Genomic DNA, 21,809 nt, shown 5'->3' with positions numbered 1-21,809 from the left:
TATGTGTAGAGACCACTCCCTCTGTCAGGATGCAGACCTCAGCGTCAAGGGATGCAGCAACAAATCCAAAATGCTTGTGTTATTTTATTTTTAATTTTGAGACAGGGTCTTATTAAGTAGTTCAAGCTGTCTTTAACTCACTGTGTAGCCCAGGCTGGCCTTGAACTCATGGTGATCCTCCTGACTCAGCCTCCTGAGTGATGGGATTATAGGCATGCACCATCATGAAAATGCTCCTTTAAAGAACTTCCCATCACACTCACCTACATTCAGCGCACAGGACACAGATTCCACTTTTCCACACAGAAAATACACAAACTAACCTCCAATGACAGCTGTTTGAAACTCCTCTACATGCAGCTAGCCTTGCCAGTTGCTGGGGTCCTCTCCCCTCCTCCAGCTGTTTCGGTTCCTGGGAGCTAGGTCATGCATCAGCTACGGCCACTTGCTCTCTCCCCAGCTCAGTTTGTGCCCAATTCTTGTCTACTCTTCTGGCCTGGAAATGGATTGACACAACCAGGCCACTCAGAACCATCCCTGCAGCACCTCAGCTTCCCACTGTCTCTCTTAGCACATTCAGGGTACAGGGCAGCTCTCCCTCCATGGAACAGGGCCAGCCAACCTGGAGGCCTCCACCATGCTTCTGTGGCCCATTCTATCCTTGACCCACCAAGGGAGGATATTGTGTGCAGCCAACAATGGCGATGGAGCAGGCTGATCTAGAAGGTAAATTAGGGTTATTAGCAGTTTGTTTCTTGCATCTGCATCTGAGGAATATTTCAGAGGCTGAAGATACTGTCCTTGCCAAATCAGATAAGAAACTCTTTGAAGCCATGGAGTCTTGTATTGCTGTTATTTCTCCTTAGTATTCCTAGCATCTATGACAGGGGTGGGTACATCAAAGATGCTCAGGAAAGGCAATGTGGCACTTACTGGTCAAGAGCTTAGGATCTGGGGACAGTTGGACTGGGCTCCCACTCCCATTTGTGATTCCTTACCTGAGTGACTTTGGACAACCTCCCTACTCTTGCAGATGTCTCCTGGTTGTATGTGGGTTTACTCAGTCATTTGACAAAGATCTATTAGGCTTAGAGCCCAATCAATATTTCAGTAGACAAAATTCAGTAAAACTCATATGAGTTTAGATAAAGGCAAGTCAGAGCTGACAGGCTCCATCAGGGGTTGAATATGGGGAAAGAGGGAGACCAGGTCCAAATGGTGCCTCAGGTTCTGGGTGGGGCAGTGGGCAGCTGGAAGTCTAGGGAGGCTGGTGTCTGAGGGATGATGGGAAGTCTCTCTGGACTGAGGACAGTCTAGGAGGCCAGTAAGGCCTCAGCAGGAGTCTGTCGCTGAAGGCAGAGCACCTATCTGATGATGCTGGATGTAGTTGGCATTTGACCCTTGGGTTGAAAAGATGTTAGCTGGGGAAAAAGAGAGAAGACTGTGGCAAGGAGCAAGGTAGACTGAGCCCCAGGCAGCTCACCCACAGTGGCCTGGGGGGAAAGCAGGAGCAGGGCAGGAGCACAGGGTAGGGGCACAGGATTTGGGGAGGGGCTTCTCCTGGACCCTGGACCGCATGCTTGCTGGGCCCACGAGGGGCCCAGGAGCCTCAGGCCCACTGACCACCATGAAGTCAGCCACAGAACAGTGGGACCAGGAGAAATAGCCAGGGAAAGAATTCCCCAGCACACCTGAAGTTTTTGTGGGATTTTATCAGCCAAGAAAAAGTTTTCAACAAACAGGTTTCCAAATGGAAATGGCTTCCAGGTCAGGGCTGCTGGGGAGCCTGAATCCACACCCCTTGGAGGGCAATGGAAAAAATGGAGAGCAATGGAGCAGCCTCCAGGACCCCCAATGGTACCACCCCACCATGTGTCACTTCATTGTATTCTGCCTCTGCCAGGAAATAAGCTGCAGAGACACAGGACCTTTGTCCTCAGTGGGATTTCCTGTTGTCAGTGAATTTCCCCAGCCTGCCCTGCACCCCCTGCATGGTTGGAGGTAGATTCTCACCCATCCCTGGCTTTCCTGTGAGGTCCACTCTTATTCTCATTTTCTAGTCAGATTTAAAGAAAAGTCGTTATCTCAGAACAGCAGCCTCAAAGACTTAGCAAAGGAAATCTGATTTTTTTTCTTCTTGTATTTCTCCTTGTAGTCTTCTCATACAGATTGGCGATCAGTGACTTGAAAAGGTGGGGTTTGTGTGATATTTAAGACTATAATTTTTAGAGCAGTTTTAGGCTCACAGCAAAACTGAGAGGAAGGTACGGAGAGTACCTGATACCCCCCACACACCCTACAGGAACCACCTGCCCATTATCAACACCCCTCCGCCATTTGTTCCGATTGCTGGTCCTTCATTGATATGTTAGAATCTTCCAAAGCCCATAGTTTGCACCAGGGCTCATTTTCGGCCTTATACACTCTGTGGCTTTAGACAAATACATAATGATATTATCTATCATTATCCAGTGTATTTCCCGCTACCCTAAACATTCTCTGTGCTCCACCTGTTTATCCTACCCTCCCTTTGACCCCAGTGAGACTGATTTTACTCAGAGCTGAGGGGCAGTGTTTACATGTAACTCACATGGGTATTCCAATAGTAATTACTTCGGTTGAGTGTCCGCATCTTCTGGGCCATTGGGTTGTCATCAAGCCAGCAAGCTCTGAAATTTGTCCTTGTGTCCTCTGCGCAAATTGGTTACACTTGCTGACCACAGAGATTGTAAGATTCCCTTACAATTCCTGTGCCACCAACCCTCATCCAGGTGTCCTTGAGCCCTTTTCAAGAAACAGGTATTCAGCATCTCACATGTGAGATGAGTGGTTTTATGACACATGACCAGAGAGTCATGAAACTGACCAACTGCCCAGATCTGTAATGTTTTATTTGTACAGTCACACCTCATAGAGCCTTCTCTGTGTGTTTTTAGAGCATATAATAGATAATTAAACCATGAAAATTATGTAGAAGTGAGTTTTGCAAAGAGCCCGGAGTACAAAGCTAATTTGTATGCTGAGCATTTTCCCTGCCCCGAGGTGTGGCAGGTAGCCTGATGTGAGCAGCTGGATTAGAATGACACTGAGCGGTGCTCCTGGATAGAAGAGCAGCTGAGTAGTAAAGAGAAGCACTTTGCCATCATTTGCAAGGGGAAGAACCAATCATAAATACATCATGGCCTTGTGTGAAATCCCAAAGTGAGAAGCCTTGGGTTTGCACATAGGGTACTGTGGAGTAACAGCAATACTGAGCCTGAACTCAGCGCTCTGTCACTACTGAGCACCAGAGGCGGCATATACAGCGGGAGAGGGGGCAGCTCCCTAAATCCTGGCCTAAACTGCTAGTTCCACTGCCTCTGAGCCGGCTGCCCTCTGTATCCTCAAGCCTCAGTTTGTTCCCCTGTAAAATTGGGCAACATCATCATCTTCTTACAGGAATGTTTAGAGGCCAAATATATTAATGTTTGTGAACAGCTTATGTAAAACATTTGTAACGGAAATACAAAAACAAAGGATTGTCCCTCTGTCCTGCCCCAGGTCCCTTGTGACTTCTCTTCATGGCCACTTACTGTACCAGGCAGCCTCCAGTGCCACATCCAGCCCAGCCTGGCACTTACCATCAGATAGTGTTGGCATCATCTTAAGGGAAGATTGTTCTGTGAATACAAGATTTCCTTCAAGAAGGAGGGAAACCTTTACCTTTCTAATTCTAATGCAAATTTATACTTCTACTTACAGTGACCATTTGTGAACAGTAGATACACCTAGTTTTTTAAACAGCTGAGTTCTGCTAACAATTAGGTTCTTGAACTATATTGCTCTGAATAAGCACCTGGGTATTTAATTTGGAAATCCATGGTATGATATTGTTTTATTATATTATTAGTAGAGTATGGGGGAACAGGTTCCATCAAGTAAAAAAGACATTTTATTAATTAATTTCCTTTTTTTTTTTCTGCCTCTCATTTCAGAACGGTTTGATCACCACTGTCCCTGGGTAGGCAACTGTGTGGGGAAAAGAAACTACAGATTTTTTTATATGTTTATTTTATCCCTGTCTTTTCTGACAGTCTTTATATTTGCATTCGTTATCACCCACGTCATTCTTCGTAAGTATGCTGGTGAAATCAGATTACGTATGTAACCATTTGCCTGACCTTGGTTTTCTGATTTAATTTTGATTTACTATTTTGATCATTTCGGGCTTTCTCTTCCTTCTCTCTCCCCATTTCCCTCCTCACTTCCAGCCTGCCCCTTTCCATGTTTCACTTCCTCTATCCCTGTTCATCCCTCCCCATTCCCTAACCTCATCCTTCCAACAGCAGTTTCTGGGGTCACACCTAGACCAGGCTTCATTTCCAGAAACAAGACTTCTTCTCTAATAACACCTAGCCCCATTCCAATATTAATGACTTCTGCTAAGGGGTCCCCTAAAAATTCGTCCCCATGTTTTACCCGAAGGGCACACTGACAGCCACTGACTACTAGAACCTGTACTCTTAACAAGGCATCTACTTATGCAAGAAGGCATCCTCCCCAGGGAAAACATGTCCAAGGATAAAGACTGGTTTGCTTTTACGTACATCTATAGATGCTAAAACTTTACACTTAACGAGGTATTCAGTTATCTACTAGAACATGAGCAAACTACTCCTGGCATATAAAGGAAGCAATTTTATTAAAAATTAGATTTAGATGTAAATGACATTTTTTTTCATTCCCCATTTTTTTTCTTTTCTGGTACCAGGGATCAAACTCAAGATCTTGTACTTGTCAGGCAGGTGCGGCACCACTGAGCTACATTCCCAGCCCTCGTTCCCCATCCTGAAGGTCATAACTTGGACCTGGTTGGTCATAACTTTGTCTCCTGGTTATTCATTTTCCTACAATAGTGAGTGATGAGAAGGAAGTTAATTGACTTTGAACTATAAATTCAACCCCTTAAAATTCCATTAGCGTGCCATTGGCAACATTAAAAGCCAGCCTTGCCTCTTGTCCACATTCCTGAAGGACAGCAGCCCATTACCAAGTACACAGCTCTCTGGCATGTTTCTAGAAGTATCTGAACAGAGGCCTCATTTCTAGCCACAGTAGTGCTAACCCACAAATGGAGCAGGCTGAGTCTTCCCTCCCCTTCTCCTTGGGTTGGACCTGTGTGAGTGGTGGGGTGTGGGAGTACTGGATGATTCCCATTCATTCTCTATGAACATTAGTCCCATGAGGACGCTAAATGAACTATCCAAATTCTCACAGAGATTTTCAATCCGAGTTCCCACTCTTTCACACCATAATCCTATTGTATAAATGTGACCCGAACTTGTAATTTGTAATATATGCATGACAGCCATAATTTAAGTGGCTTTTAAGATGATTTACATTCTTTAGCATCCTCTTCCATGCCACCCACAGCTAGGTGTTGTGGATGGCTCTACAGAGGCCCCTTTCTTTCCATTTTCAGAGTCCCAACCTGGCAGAAACAGAGCCGGGCACCTATCTGTGGATTCACAGACAAAGAAGCAGAGATATACTAGAGTGTTATATGTTATTTTTAAAGGAGTACTTGTTGGCACAACCGGAAAATAAATAACTACAAGCTCCAGCACACATGTGACACTAAAAAGTAGTATTTTACCTTACATTGTCATATCATCTTTGACGGGTTCAAAATGCTTTCATATACACTATTGAATTGTATTTATGGCCCTGGCCCTACATACTGAGCCTCTAGGCCCAGTTTTTACTTGCTTAATGATATAAACTCCAGGAAAACACACACACACCACACATACACACACACACACACACACACACACACGCACACTTTCACCCAGTCTCTCACACCCTTACCCATACTCGTACAAACTTCACACTCTCACAGACTCACAGGTACTCTCACACACCCACATCCACCCACACATACAGGCCTCATACGTGTCACAGTTTGAAGTCTGCTCCCTCCCTTCACAGTCAGGTTGCAGTGTACATTTCACTTTCACCTTCACTGAAGTCTCACTCACTGTGACTCCATCCACCAAACTGGAGAGTTCTGTAGTCTGTGCTTAAATATTGTTCATCTAATCTTATACAAAATTTAGGAATTCATCTGCCTGCAAAATATCTGAATATTGTGGCAGAAAGCAAATGAAGTTTTTCCTTTCCCCTTGGTCTGCACCCCCCACCAATAACCCCCATGAAACACCCCCTGGGCATGTGATGCCTTCGGGAAGGGAAGAGCCTTTACATGATCCCTGTGTCCCCATAAGACTCAGCACACCCCAGCAGAGGCGGAGCTGTCCCAGAGCAGCTGGACTGCAGTACCTGGGTTCTCCCTGCCAGGTAGCGGGCTTTGGGGGTGGGGCGGACAACTGTGGTCTCCAGGCTTCTTGGGAAGGTCAAGTCTGGATTTCCTTATAAGGGGAGGAGGGTTTAGGCAAATGATACTTTGTGAGTTTAGTAGAGAAAGAAATCATTCTTTTGGGTTTCCTCCTTCTGCCTCAAAATTGTGTTTGCCCATGACCTATAGCATGTCCACTTGCACGTCTTTGTGCCTTGGAGTGGGCAGTGGATGAAATGGGAGAGGGAACTCAGGTAAAAATAGGAAGCTGAGTCCCTTCACCTTTCTGGAATGGAACACACTTTCTGGTGACCCAGCAGGGCCTGCCACCCTGCCTCTTGCTAACTCCCACCTTGCAGCCATACCAGTTAAGCAGCACAGCGGTGCAGCAGCCCCAGTGTGGTCTCAACCAGTTCTCCTGTGTTTTTCATTGCTGCATGAGGGCCAGATTCTGTCCCCTGAAGCACAGTGTCTTCATACAGCACAGAAGGACCCCATGTCATGACCCAAGATGAAATTTCCAAGACTTCTCTTCACAGGCTTTTCTTTTAATAGTGTGATGCCAATACAGTCAAAATTGTTTTCCATCAGATGCACCTTTACTCCAGCTTCTAAAGAAATGCTTTCTTGCATAGACAAGCACATATTAAAACATCTTAAACCCATAAAGAGTCAGTAATCAACTTCAGTTTACAACATTGTTTACTCTTGGTGCAGAGTAAGAAGTCTATGTCATATGTAGACTATTCCATAAGATTTCTAGGGTCATAAGTTAAATTTGCAGGGAAAATTGGATTAAAATGAAGAAAACAAAGGAGTAATCAGAACTATAATTTATGGGAAAGTATTCAGACATCCATCTGCTTTTATTGAAAAAATATCCTGCAGATGTTGGGTCTAATTATGAATCTGCCATTTTCTTGTTGAACAACTTTAGTGGAATCTCAATCTCTGATCAGCAAACTGGGTGCTGTAGCACTTAACAGATATAATTATTTAATTGATCTTTAGACACCTATTATTTTTATGTAGATGAGAGCTCTCAGCATGAGGCTGCTTATTCTGGAGATCACTGTCAGATACTAAATGTTGATTTCATTCCTACAGGTTCACAGCAAACAGGATTCCTCAATGCCCTTAAGGACAGTCCTGCAAGATATCCTTTCTGGTGATTCCAATTGTCCAGAGCTGCTGTGTTCTGTATTCCACTGATATCACTTCTTACCTCTTCATCTTTAGCTTTAGCTTTTCTTCTCATAAATCTTTTTCTGTCTCATTCTGTAAAGCATCCAAGGACTCTCTGATATTCACTTTCATGATAAATGGCACATGAACACTTGAATCTCTAAGTGACTCATCTAATCTTGTCTAAATTGAAGTGTTCTTCCACCAGAAAGCCAAGTGTGAATTTTTGCCCACTCCCAGAAACCAGCACTGATTGGTGTTGTCTATGGTGTTGGGTGAAGTGAGACTGGGAGCTCCATCTGATCTCATTTTGCTCAGCAGGTGGTCCACACAGAATGCTCACAGATGCCCCTGTGGGGGCCTGCTTCTGGGTGTGCCAGGGTAGACTCCCCAGAACCTGCAGATAGACTGTACCTGGGGTGCAAGGTGGCATTCCTTTGGGAAGTGCAGGTGGCCTATATTGTTTCTAGAAACAGAACTCCATTTCACAGCCCTGAAAGGACTGCAGATGATTAATCTCAAGTCATTTGGATCACTGAGGACTATTTTCCCTCCTCCCAAGTGAGCTAAATGGGCACAGACCATAGTATTTTTCACCTTGAAAGCAAAGTGTTCCCCCACTGAATGCTCGAATGGGATTCAACTTGAATGGGCCTCAGGTTTACCCTGATAAGAGTGTTGAGTCAGCCAGCTGAATCTGCTGACCTGGTTCCTTAAAACTCAGCTTTCTTTCCTCCTCATGTAAATGAGTAAACTGCACATGAGCTCTATTACCACAGGTGATTTTATCTTATAGTAGAGACTACTACCACACATGTACATCATGTACTTTTTAAAGTAAGGTTTGTCATGTCCCTGAGAACTGGTGTGTATCTATGAGTTGCTGGGGGGAGTATTTAGACAGATATAAAAACAAATGTCACCCTATATAAGTATTTACATAATGGGCAATATCTCATCTCTGGTTCCTCTGTGTTTATGGACAGCATAGAATGCCGGTTATGAGTCCAGCTTTTATAGTCAGCTAAAGTATTTTTAATGCAATCTGTATTGTAGGAGGGGACTGGGGACAGAGGGGTGATGAACAGAGGGAACTTGGAGAATAAATTCCACAGCTATGTCCTGTCTTCTATGAATGATATAGAAAGCTGGTGTTAGCTGGGATTTGGCTAGAAGGACGGTGGCCAAGGGAATGCCTACAGTTTCATGTGTGCTAGGAACAGGCCCATGGAAACCTGTCGTTCTTCATCCCTCTCTCCAACCCACCATGGGGACCATATCCCCACTAGCATCACCTCTCCATGCCCTGCTCTTTTCAGAGGATGTTTCTATGCATATTTTAAAGCCAAACCTTGTCTTCTCTTTTGAGGTCAGGCTTGTCTCAGTCTTTCAGGGAATCAGTTGCAACATGATGACATGCCAGTCATCAATGAATGTGGGTAAGACTGATCTGTGACACTACATGCTCACAAAAGCTGTCCTTTGACTGATGGCAATAGCTATGTGTCTCTGGACTTTCAGTCTCCAAAGCAGGGACCTTTAAAGTTCCAAGTTCTTAACACTAGAGAAAGTTTCTGAGCTGAATCACCTGAGCATAGAACTGAGTCTAGTGTAACCTTTGCAAGGGACATCAGCAGAGTGCTCTCGGACAAGAACATAACTTGTATTTTCTGATTTTCAGTGGCCTCACATCTGGTCTCTTGACCATGGTATAAAAATATTTTGGCTCAGCCAGGGGTTTCTTATGGTGGATTTACTCTCCAACTAAAAGCAATGTCATTGAAGGACAGGGATTCAAAACAAAACTAATTAACAAACAACCAAGACATCTGATCAGAAGGAGGAACATAAAAGAAGGAGATATTGATAAACAACAAGTTCTTCATCATACCCACATAAAGCCCAACAAGACTTTAGGAGAAAAGAAGCATCTACTCCTACAATAAGGAAGCCAAGTCTAGACAGTGTGCAGAACCAGAGCATGGCAGGCTGGGGGCAATAGGAAGCCACAGACAGCTGTGGGTAGAAGGGACTCAGCAGGCCCCTTCCCAGTTTACACTGTGACCCTGCCAGTGGTGAGCGAAGAGGGCGAGGCACTTGGCTACTGGGAGGGAGGTTTACTTTCCGGTCATAGAGCCTATGGCTGGTCCCTCCCCTTCTCTTCTTCTTTCCTCCACCTCCCATTGCCTCCACTGCCTCCCTTTGATCTTCCATCAGGGAAGCAAAAGTGGTAGGGAGGAAACCTCAGGGTCATGACCATAGGCAGTGAGGCAGCTGCCCCCACCATGGGTTTGTGAGAACCACCAGCCTTCCCCAGGGAAAGAGACAAAAGGAGATTCTTCTCCAAAAGAATGGGTCCTAAATTTACCCAGACAGGCCCATTCCAACAAAAGAGATCCATTCAGCTGCTATTTCCTACAAAATTATCATCATGAACACTTAGCCTGTGCTAAACATGTGGGTTACAAGGTCAAATCCAACAGATCTTTGCAGCACATTCAACCCAAAGGGGTAAGGGGGATGAGGGGATGAGCTGAAGCACGAACACACCAGCTCCTCTTCCTCCTCTTCCATGAGGAGGGCATCTGCTGATGCCCAGATATGGGCTTTAATTGTGCTGTCTTAAAGCAGAATACATCTTAGGTGCCATTAAAAAAAAAAAAAAAAAAAGACAGAGACTGTTCTTAGAGTCAGAAGAAAGCTGTGATGCTCCAGGGAAATCAGGAAAGCCTGTGGCCCATGGGCCCTGCACAGGGCTTTGGAAGACATTGGGTTTGTTATCGGGTTGGAGGTCTTGTCTAAGTTCTTGATGTCCTAAATAAAGAATTGGGCAGGACACCCAAGAATAGCAGCAGGATCAAAGATGTACTTGAAAAAAAAAAGACAAGATACACTCCACTGGGTGTCTGCTCAGTGAGAAGAGCTCACAGTACTGAGAGGGCTTAGTGTAAAGGGCTTCAAGCCTTAGGGTTTAGGATGGGATTGAGGGTTTGGTCTGAAAAATATGACTCCCTCCAGTGAGTGACTTCCCTCAGCCCCTCCATTGGTGGTGGAATTTTTTTCCCCTTTTGTGGCTCTTAGAAGACCTATCATGGTGTCCGAAGCCCACAGGTTGATCAATGACATGATAATGGGTTGGGGTCAGCCAAGGATACCAGAAGACCACTGAGTGCATGTGTAGGGACTTACTGTGGATTAGCCAAGTCAGCTGGTTACCTTTTCCCATGGTGCTTAAGACCTGGGCCTCCTGGGCCTATGCTAACATTTAACTTAGAAAGTAGATTAGTCCCAGAATGTAGAGTAGCTCCATGGTGGGCTCTTCCTTTCTCCCCAGCTGTTTCCTTAAGCCCAAAAATGCAGGCTTCAGGGCAGGCCAGCACTCCCGTCTCTCTCTCTAGCTCTTTCTTTAGCTACTGTCTGCCTCGGGTTCTAGCAGAGTCCCAGGAGTATGAGCCAGGCCTGGAGACAGGTGCCAGGGTGTGTCAGGGAACACCCTGAGCCTAGAATGTGTCCACTCTCTAAACAAGGATATACAGGATGCCCAGCAGGCTGCTAGGTCAGGAAGGGGCAGGGTCCCCAGTCCGCCCTTAATGGCATGAGCACACAGGTACCTTACAGACGATAGGGAAGCAGGAAGACCCAGTGACATTAACTCCTGATGGGTGGAAGAGTATATGACAATCTCAAAGATGGAAATCTGCACACTGGGGAACCAGGTACAATTTTTGGCAGGTGAATGGCATTATTAAAGCTGGCTTTTTGTTGTTTTGTTTTTAAGAATATTCATCCCACAACAGGGAGCACAGCAGAGTGAAACAGTGAAATTACTGGCAGAAGAAAGGCCCCTGAGATGGGTGTGGATGACAAGGACCAGCTTAGTAGGGAGAGTCACAGCAGTGGACTCCATGCCACAGGGAGGGGTGAGGGCAAAGAGAAGACAAAGCTGATTCTTAGGGTTCCTCTCAGGATACTCAAGAGAGAGGATCACTGTAAAGAGGAGACAGCTAGCACTCAGTGGGGGAGTCACAGTGAGTTCTGTCTGAGATATGTTCACCAAAAAGAACCTCAAAGATCACACACATATGAAGCTGTGCATCAGCCGAAAGCAACTGGAGGGGCCCCCATAGTTATAGTTACCTGCATACAGAATGAATGAGGGAAAATGTTATGTGCCTGAGAATGAGAATGCTGGGAATGATAGTAAGTGCTCCAGTCAAGTCACATAGGGACACCTCTCTGACTCCCGGGCTTCTCGGTGGTGGAGACCCTTAGGAACTCACGCGCCAGGAAAGCCTCAGAGCCCTTGGCATCCTCTAGGAAGACCCCAGGGAGGGGAACTCCTGCCATCCACAATCATGCCTGTGTAACATAGCATTAACATCCCATGAAATGGATTACAGTCATTTTTAATCGTGACTTATAGTTCAGCTCTCCCAAAATGAGAAGGATTTTCTGTGGTTGGTAAATCAAATCGTAATTGATTCTGCATTTGTGGAGGCTTTCCACAGAAAGCCTTTTTATCCCCAATTTGCATTCATTGTAACACCCATCCGAAAGACACCTGTAGCCTGATGGGCATGGTTTGTTTTAATAAAATTTAGTAGAATGAAAAAAAATGTAGTAGAATGCTCAGAGTTGGCTTGAGTGCCCACAGAAGGACATCATGCAGCCAGATGAGAAAGTGACCAGAATGGCATAGGCCTATAGCTGCTGATGCTCAGGGGGACCCCAGAATATAGAAAGCAGGGGTGCCCTTAGCTCTACTTACAGCTGCCCCAGGCAAAAGGTTGTATGATGTCCCCAGTATATGCTGCAAGTGTCACAAAGCAAAAGCCCAGTTCGCCAACTCCACCCCTGCTCTGCTCAGGTAATGAGGTGCTTTCCTGCTGCTCCTAACTACTCACCCTGAGTCTTATTCTCATAAAGAATAAGTACCAGACTGTATCTCATCAGATAACAAAGTGGGGAGGAAGCTGTTTGGTTTTTCAAATGACCCAAATAGTACAAGAATGTATTTTCATTGTGAAAAATTTTTAAGTCAGAGTTTAAAAAGCGTTGTTTTATCCTCCCTCTACTCTTCTGTATCAGTCCTCAGATTTTCTATGTCCTCTCAGGCAGGTCCAAAGAATTGGAATATATATGTGTGTATTCACATGCATATACCTATGTACAGTTGGGGGGTTGTTGGTACCTAAAGAGGATCTTACTCTTTGCATTGCTCTATAATTTTATTTTTAAATATTTCCTGGAGATATTTCCCTAACATTATATAGATCTCATCGTTTTTATTTGTATACTTTTATATTACATTTTATATGCATTATATAGACTTCATTCTTATATAGACCTCATTCTTTTTTAAACTGCTTTATACAATACCAAGTTGTCGATGACTGTGATTTATTCAGATAAATAAATATTCAGATTTTTTAAGGGTTTTCTTACTGCTCAAAAAAATAAGGTAGTGAATTTTCTAGTACCTTTTGCACACAATAATATTTCTCTGTGACTGAAAACTAGCCATGAATTCTCTGAGCTGAAAGTTAGGCATGTTTTAAATGTTGATAGACCTGCCAAATGCTCTTCTAAAAAGATGGTAGCCAGGCCAGGGAATGGCCCTCCACCTGCCTCACAAGTGCAAGGTCCTGAGTTCAATCCCTGGTATCAAAAAAAAAAAAAAAAGATGATACTCATTTATCCTCTGTCCCTATAGCCTCAGGAGCACTTGGTATTATTAGTCTTGTCATTTTTGCCAATTTGATGGGGGGATCTCATTGTTTTGATTTCTATTTCCTGTGTAACAATCATATTGTTCATCTTTTTGTGATAGCTGGCCTTTTTTTCCTTATCATAATGCACCAACCATTCATACCGTTTGTCCATTTATTAATTGAGTTGTTTGTTCCTTTTCTGTTTTCATGTGGGAATTCTCTATATATTCTCAATAATAATCTTTTTTTCAGTACAGAAAATTGAGCCCAGGGGTGACCCTTTTTATTTATTTTTATTTTGAGACAGTGTCTCACTAAATTGTACAAGCTGGTCTCAAACTTTGATCCTCCTGCCTCAGCATCCTGAGTAGCTTGGATTACAGGTGTGCACCACTATGCATGGCTCAGTAATAATAATCTTTAAATATCTATTACCGGTATATTTTTCCTAATCCTTTGCTTGCCTTTTAATATTTCTTTTTATGCAAAAAATGTTTATTAATGAACTGTCTATAAATATCACACTGCATGGCTCCTAGGTTTGTGTCTTTCATTGTCACCCCAAAGTTGTACAAGTATTTCCTTTATTTTTCTCTGATACTTTTATATTTTGTGTTTAGGACAATAATTTGTCTTTGATGTAATTTTGTTGCATGTGGCAAAAGCTAAAACTCTTTATCTTTTCCAAATGTTTAATGATGTGTCCCAGTACTGCTTTTTATTCTATTTCAACAATTCTCATATTTTTGCCCTTCAGGACTCCTTGATACTTTTAAAAATTATTGAGGACCCCAAAGAGGTTTTGTTTATGTGTCTCATATATATATATGATATATATATATATATATTTGCTATATATATATTTGCTATTTGTCATGTTTGAAGTTAGAGCAGAAGATTCCTTGTGCAGAAGAATGTGAAAGCTCACATTGCATAGACTTTTAAAAAGATTATCTAGATCTGGCACTTAGCAAAAACTGACATCCTCATCCTGATTGCTAGAATGCGGGGAGAAGATGGGGATGACATGCAGCTGAGATGAGCCTTTCACGCAGAGGTGGCTCTGTGGCCATAGGACTGGTGACCAAGTCACTGGTCACTGACAGTCTCAGCCCTGCCCCTGTGAACATTGAGGTCCGTGGTGTTACGGCTATCTGTGACACTGCTGTGAGTGACCTTAGGAAGGGTTTTCTCTCCCTGAAGTCTGAAGGACAGGTTCAGTTCCATTTGGTCACAAACTGCTCTGATGAGTGACCTGACCTCTCTGGGCTTCCTATCTATATGATGAAGGGATTAGAATAAATTGGGCATCTTAACTTAAGGTCCATGCATACTTAATGGGGCAGGGGCGATGACCTTCAGGGGAGTTTTTAAGCTTCTGGAAACTATAAGAAATATTGCCATTGTGTGCTTTTTTTTTTTTTTTTTTTTTTTTTTGAGAAAATAGCATGAACCCAAGAAGCTTAAAAATACATGATTCCAGGCAGGGGATTTAGCTCAGTGGTTTCGCTGCCTGCTACGCAAGCGCAAGGACCCAAGTTCGATCCCCGGTACCAAAAAAAACCAAAAACATGACTCCATGGTTTCTCACTTTTTATGATTCTCTAGATGCTGAGGCCTCTAAACCCACAGTGTTTCCATTTCCCTGTGAGACTTCCCCCTTGCTCACTTCAAGCTTCAAACAGAAACCTGGTTTCCTATGGGAAGAGAGCTGGTTGTTTCTGCCCTCTTCTGTGCCCTGCACTGGACCCAGTGCCCAGCCAGCACTTCTGGGGTTTTGAGGACTCGAGGGGTGCCTATGTGCCTGCAATTCTGTCTTTGTCAATCTGTGAACATCTACCGAGTAACTCAGTGCGCAGCCTCAGACTAGGGGCTGCAGGGAGTTCCAAGCAGGAATCCCCCTGCCTACAGAGGGGCTCAGTGTCTTACTGGGGGTCAGGGAGACTAAGGGAGGCTGCCAGGGTCAATTGCCTCGATTTGAGAGCCATCTCTAATGCACTAAACATTCACCTGCTATGTAAATGGCTCTCAGTAGAGTTGAGTGTTTTCCTCTTTTTCTAAAATCAGTAAATGGGTTTTGATAGAGATTTTTATTGATGAGAGAGATTTTTATTTCCTGATCTTCTTATAGCATAGATATTTTCAACATCTAGTCATTGGGCTAGTGAGATGTGGTGTTTGGATATTTGAGAATGGATGGGGGAGTGGACTCATAGGGTCTCTCAAATCCCTCAGAAGTGTGTCCCCAACTTCCCCTAGCAAGGGTTAGGATTAGCCTGGGGCCATCTACCTCTCAGCAAGAATTGGGAAAGGAACCAGACCAACAATTTGATATCACATTTGCCTGGTAGACTTCTAGCATGTAACTTCCAGCTCTGCTCTTGCTTTTTTATAATTAATAAATTTTATTTTATTATATCCCATTTCTCCCCAACAAGGCCCCTCCCCTCCCTATGTACAAAAACTGTTTCCATTTTTTCCTGATATTTTCACTTTTTTTCTTGTCCCTTCCTTCCTTTCTCCCTCCCTCCTTCCTTGTTCCCCTTCCCATTTGAACGCTTTCTTCCCATTTCCCAACATCCATTATACATCTCAGTCCTTATTTCCACATTCAGTTTCTCACACCAGAGAAACAATGTGGTATTTAAACATGTGTGTCCAATTTATTTCGCTTAAGAGTATAGCCTCAAGGTCCTTCCATTTAGCCACAAATGACTGAAGCTTATCCTTTATGGCAGAGTAGTACTCCATTATATTAAAAAAACACATCTTCTTTATCCACTCATCAGTAGATGGGCATATTGGCTGTTGGTTTGTCATAGATAGCTTTTATCAGATTGAGATAAATAACATCTATACCAATTTTCTGTAGGGTTTTTAGCATGAATAGATGTTGGACCTTGTCAAACGCTTTTTCTGCATCTATTGAGAGGATCATATAGTTTTTGTCCTTGACTCTGTTAATATAGTGTATTACATTTATTGATTTGTGTAGGTTGAACCATTCCTGCATCCCTGGGATGAATCCAACTTGCCCATAGTGTATAACCCTCTTGGTGATTTGCTACATTCTGTTTGCCAGTATCTTTTTGAGGATTTTTGCATCTATGTTCATTAGGGATATTGGCCTGTAATTCTCCTTTTTGGTTGGATCCTTCTCTGGTTTTGGAATCAGGGTAATGCTTGCTTTCAGGAATGAATTTGGGAGCAATTGCTTCCCTTTCAATTTCATTAAAGAGTTTGAGGGCTGGGGATTTAGCTCAGTGGTTCCGATACCTGCCTCACAAGCACAAAGTCCAGAGTTCAATTCCCGGTACCCCCCTCTCCCCCACAAAAAAAGAGTTTGAGAAGTAGTGGCATTAGGTCTTCTCTAAATTTCTTGTAGAATTCAGCAGTAAATCCATCAGGGACAGCACTTTTCTTTGTTGCTAGTTTTTAAATAACATATTCAATTCATTGGCTGATAATTGGTTTATTTAGAATTTCTATATCTTCTTGATTCAGTTTTGGTAATTCATATGTATCTAGAAATCCGACCATTTCTTCTGTATTTTCCATATTATTAGAATACAGGTTCTCAAAGTAGGTATTGATGATCTTCTGGATCTCTGCAGGATCTGTTGTGATTTCACCCTTTTCATTCCTAATTGCATGGATTTGAGTCTTTTCTTTCCTTTTATGATAAGTTTGGCTAAGGGTTTGTCAATTTTATTTAATTCAAAGAACCAACTCTTTAATTAATTGATTCTTTGTACTGTTTTCTTAGTCTCCATTGCATTAATTTCTGCTCTGATTTTTATAATTTCCTCCCCCATACAAGCTTTGGGCTTGACTTGCTCTTCTTTTTCTAGAAGCTTGAGGCTCAACATTAGGTTGTTTATTTCGGCCCACTCTGTTTTCCTGATATGGGAATTCATTGCTATAAATTTCTCTCATAGGACTGCTTTCATTGAATCCCATAAGTTCTGATATGTTGTATTGCCATTATCATTTAATTGTAGATATTGTCTGATTTCTTTTTGAATTTCATCTGTGACCCATTGGTTGTTCAGGAAGGTGTTATTTAATTTCCACATGTTTATGAAGTTCTTGTGGTTTCTTTTGCCCTTGATTTCCAATTTCATTGCACTATGGTCTGATAATATGCATGGGATTATTTCAATTCCTTTGCATTTACTTAAGCATATTCTATGAGCTAATATATGATCTGTTTTGGAGAAAATCCCATGTGCAGCAGAGAAGAATGTGTAGTCTGATATTGTGGGTTGGAACACTCCGTAGACATCTACTAAGTCCCATTTGTTCAAAAGTTTGGTTCCATTCTAATATTTCATTGTTGTTTTCTGTCTAGTTGACCTGTCTGTATGTGACAGTGGGGTATTGAGGTCCCCCATTGCAACTGTATTAGTGCTTATATGATTTTTCATGTGCATTAATATTTGTTTTGTATAGTTGAGTGTGCTGCTATTTGGTTCATATATATTTAGGATTGTTATCTCTTCCTCTTGGATTGTTCCCCTTACCAGGATGTAGTGACCTTCTTTGTCTCTCTTAATTAGTCTTGGCTTGAAATCCACTTTGTCTGCAATAGAATAGCTACCCTTGCTTTTTTCTAGTTTCCTGTCACATAGAATATTGTTTTCCATCCCTTGACTTTCAGCCTGTGAATTTGTTTTTCAATTAAATGTGTTTCTTGTATGCAGCATATTGTTGGATCTTGCTTCTTAATCCATTCTGCTCATCTGTTTCTTTTGTTTGGTGAATTGAGATCATTAACATTGGTGGTTATAACTGATGTGTATTGTCTTATCTCTGTCATGTTATTTTCCTGCTGTTGGCTTCCTTCTTTCCTTTTCTGTTTAATTTCTTGCCTTGCCTGGTGGACTCATTCTGTTGGGGTGCATGGAGTTGTAATCTTTATTTTTTCTTTCTAGAATACCCTTCAGAACCCTTTGGAGTGTGGGTTTGGTGGTCATGAATATCTTCAGGTGTTCTTTGTCATGGAAGTATCTTATTTCTCCATCAATTTTGAAGATAGTTTTGCAGGGTACATCAATCTGGGTTGGAGGTTGTTTTCCTTTAGGGCTTGAAATACTTCACTCCAAGCTCTCCTTGACTTGAGAGTTTGTGTTGAGAAGTCTGCTGTGATTCTTTCTGATGGGCTTTCCTTTATAGGTGATTTGTTTCTTTTCTTTGACAGCTTTTAATATTCTGTCATTGTGTTGAATTTCTGGAATCTTGACTATTATATGCCTTGGGGAAGACTTTTTTTGATCATGGCTAATTGGAGTCCTATATGCCTCAATTATCTGTATGTCAAATTCTATTTCGGTTTGGGAAATTTTCTGCCATTACTGCTGAGAACATGTTTTTTATGTCATTTGCATTATCTCCTGCTTTTCCATTGACTCCAGTCAATCTTATGTTATTCTTCTTTGCATCGTCTAGCAGCTGGTGGATGGATTTCTTATGATCCCTCATTATTGTTAAGAAATCTCTCTTTTCCTGATCACTAACCACAATCCTGTCTTCTGTGTCTGATATTCTGTCCTTGTGTTGGCCCATTCTGCTGCGTATACTTTCAGTGGAGTTTTTAATCTCCTGGATATCTGCTTGAATCTGTTTCATGGATTCCATTTCTTTCCTATCCTAAGCATTCATAGCTTCCATCACATTCCTGAGCTCCTCTATTTTTTTTATCTGTATCTTTAATTCTGGTCACCATCTCGTAGCTATCTGGGAAATTATTTTTGCTTTGATTTTTTTTCTAGAGCCTTCTTTATCTTCTTTGTTACTTTTGTTACCAGTCCAGGTGGGTGGCTTTCGGATTATTCCACTTCATTGCCCACCCAGGGTTTGCCTTTAGTGAACTGACAGCTGTGGGGGTTGCATCTTGTTTAAGTGTCTTCTCATTTTCTATTTTTTCAAGTTTGATTCCTGAGTTGATGATTGTAAATTGCTTATGGCAAGTAGCTTTATTGCCAGTATTCAGAGCCATTAGAAAATGAGTACTTCTCAGAAGTGTCTTCCAGGTATAACTAGCTTTTGGATTTTGAGTCTGTTACAGGATCCTACCTCTTCAATTTATTGTGGCTGAGAAGTTTTTGCCGACTTGGCCCAGCTGCCAGTTCTTTGGCACCGGCCTATAGTTTTTTTTTCAGACCCTTAGGCAATCTCTGTCTTGGTATGCCAGGAGGAACAGCTGATTAGCACAATTATGTCACCTTGGCTAAAGTAGTACAATCAACAATAACAATAGCATCAAATACAGCCTAGAAAATGACAAATTGTAGCCCTTAATATGGCTTTTTTACCCATAGGGGAGAAGATTTAAAAGGAGGTGGGGGTAAAAAAAAAACAGAAATAGAAGAAGAGGGAGAGGTTAGAAGCAAGGCTGGATGACAAATTTTAGGAAACTGGTGAAGAAGACAGGTGGGGAAGAGAAAAGGAAAAAATAAAAACAAGAACAGAACACAACAAAAAAACTAGAAATTGTGTTCAAACAGTCAAGAAAAAAAACTAAACAAAATAAAATAAGAACTAGAAAGGAGAAAAAACAGACAGAAAAAAAAGAAAAAAAAGAGGCAATGTGAACAAACAGAGTCCAGAGCCAAATTCATTAATCCTAACAAGCTAGCCACAGCTTCACTGTGGGGTAGTGGATAATCCCAGCCACCCTGCCCCTTTAGTTCCTCTGAAGTTTAAGCAAGTTTCTGGCTATGAGGCTGGAACTGGATTCTTTGAGCCTATAACAGTCCATGTGTCTCCTGCCAGCTTGAACTCCACTCCCTGACCTTCTGCTGACTTGAACTCAGCACCCACAGGGAGGCCCTGGAAGCTACTAAATGGAGTCTGCCCACAGCTGTTCTGAATTCCAAACTCAGTTGGCCCCTCTCCAAGATAGTTACCACTAATTACCCTCTCCTGGGTGAGGTCTGAATCCAGATAACTCACCAGCTGCTGCAGTCCGGTTCATCCACTGCTCCATTCCACTGGTGCATTTCTCCTTGGAGGCCTCTGGGGTTGTCAGTAGTCATGATCCGTCTGCAGTTTTGGCCTGCCATTCCCTCTTGGAGAGTCCAGGCTCTGGGAGAGAGTGCTGCTTGGTACCTCCCTCCCCTTCTTTAAAGTCTCTCTCTTCACTCTCCCTATAGATTTCAATTCTCATCTCAGATCCTTCCTGGGTCCCAGAGATCCACTTCCCTCTTTCTTCTCCTCCTTCAGCTGCTACATTCCAGTGTAAAGACACCAAATCTTGGAGAAGTTCTTTCCCTGCTGCTTACATTCTGCCATCTTCCCAGAAGTCCTGCTCTGCTATTTCATCTCCAGCTTACTTCACTGCTTTCTGCCTCTGTTTCCCAACCTGTTGGCTGGGAATGGCACACCTGCCCCACATACACCCCGGGTTACTCTGAGGCTTGAGTTATTCTGTGTGGTGTTTTGGAACAGTGCCTGATGACATCATCAGAGATGGCAGCCACTGTTACAAATGATGATGATGATTCAAGGGACTGTAGCTAGGGACAGGGCTTTATCTTGTATCTTCCCTTGTTTTGCCACAGCTATGAGCTCACAGTGGCATTGCATCCTGCTATTGGTGAAACATTTCTGCAGCAGACATGATATGAATATAGTGAGCTGCAATTTTGACTGTTGCTATAAACCTTTAAAACTCCCCCATCCACTGGTCACATGGCCTCCTGATGCAGGCAGTAATTGGAAGAAGAATTGTAAAAGGAGCAGCAGCCAAATCGTGGGCAGGAGACCCTCAACCTGCTGTGATTCTCCTCCACTTTTATATGCCAGTTTTTATACAATTCACATAAATGACTGTTATCTCTATTTTGACTTTGTCATCAACATCATCATCATTCTACCTGCACTGAAAATGTTTGGTGACCTGTACATATTTCTGAGATTGAAGTTTGGCTCTCATGAGTTATTCAGTGAATGCATATTTTGGTTCTGTTCTTCTTTCTCTTGACAGTTTCTTGTTCTCTCTCCTTTGATCTTTCTCTTGTCTTTTCCTTCCAGTTCATGCAAACTCATTACTAGCATCATTGCCTCTTGCACAGTCCAGTTTCCCTGACTCAGTCTCCCCTCAGGTTACCTCGTCTTCTTCCTTGGACTCCACCTCTTTTTTCCAGGCAGTGCAGGATATGAATCCCACCTGGACTACTTCCCCAGGCTGTCCCCTTTTGTAAGGCAGGGGCATCTGTGAACTCTGACCTGTGGGGAGGCCATTGAGAAGACCATCTGTGCTACATGGGTCATCATCCATGTGTCTTCATGTATACACAGGGCTCCCAGCATAGCCATTTGCCTACCGGGCTAACCCTGGAAGAAGCAGAGTCCTGCCCAGCCCCACGGCAGCCCCAGGTCAGGACTACTTCTCTGCATCTCTCTTGCCTCTCTCAGTCCTCCCAACCACCTGCTTCTCCAAGAGCAGCCCCTGTGGCTTACTATGATACTGACAGCCCACAAATAGGAACACAATCTTTCCTCCCATTCTATGCACCAGAGAATAGCCTTTGTCAGTCATACTGTGGCACATTATAACACTGCACTGGGTAATG

General features: G+C 43.0%; 1 protein-coding gene across 5 annotated transcripts in view; it reads left to right on the top strand.

Moving 5' to 3' along the window:
* Zdhhc14 (zDHHC palmitoyltransferase 14) overlaps window positions 1-21,809 on the top strand; it is a 312,745-nt gene that overhangs the window by 246,593 nt on the left and 44,343 nt on the right. For all 5 annotated transcript variants that reach the window (XM_087193424.1, XM_004856832.4, XM_004856833.4 and 2 more), the window contains exons 4-5: window positions 3,975-4,112; window positions 7,445-7,493. In XM_087193424.1, coding sequence (XP_087049550.1) covers window positions 3,975-4,112; window positions 7,445-7,493 — 187 coding nt within the window. The remainder of the gene's footprint in view (window positions 1-3,974; window positions 4,113-7,444; window positions 7,494-21,809) is intronic.

Source organism: Heterocephalus glaber, unplaced genomic scaffold (assembly GCF_053883595.1).
Source record: "Heterocephalus glaber isolate CG9 unplaced genomic scaffold, H.glaber_assembly_v1.0 deba00001592, whole genome shotgun sequence".
In the NCBI taxonomy this organism is placed as follows: domain Eukaryota; kingdom Metazoa; phylum Chordata; class Mammalia; order Rodentia; family Bathyergidae; genus Heterocephalus; species Heterocephalus glaber.
This window is presented reverse-complemented; position numbering and strand designations above follow the sequence as displayed.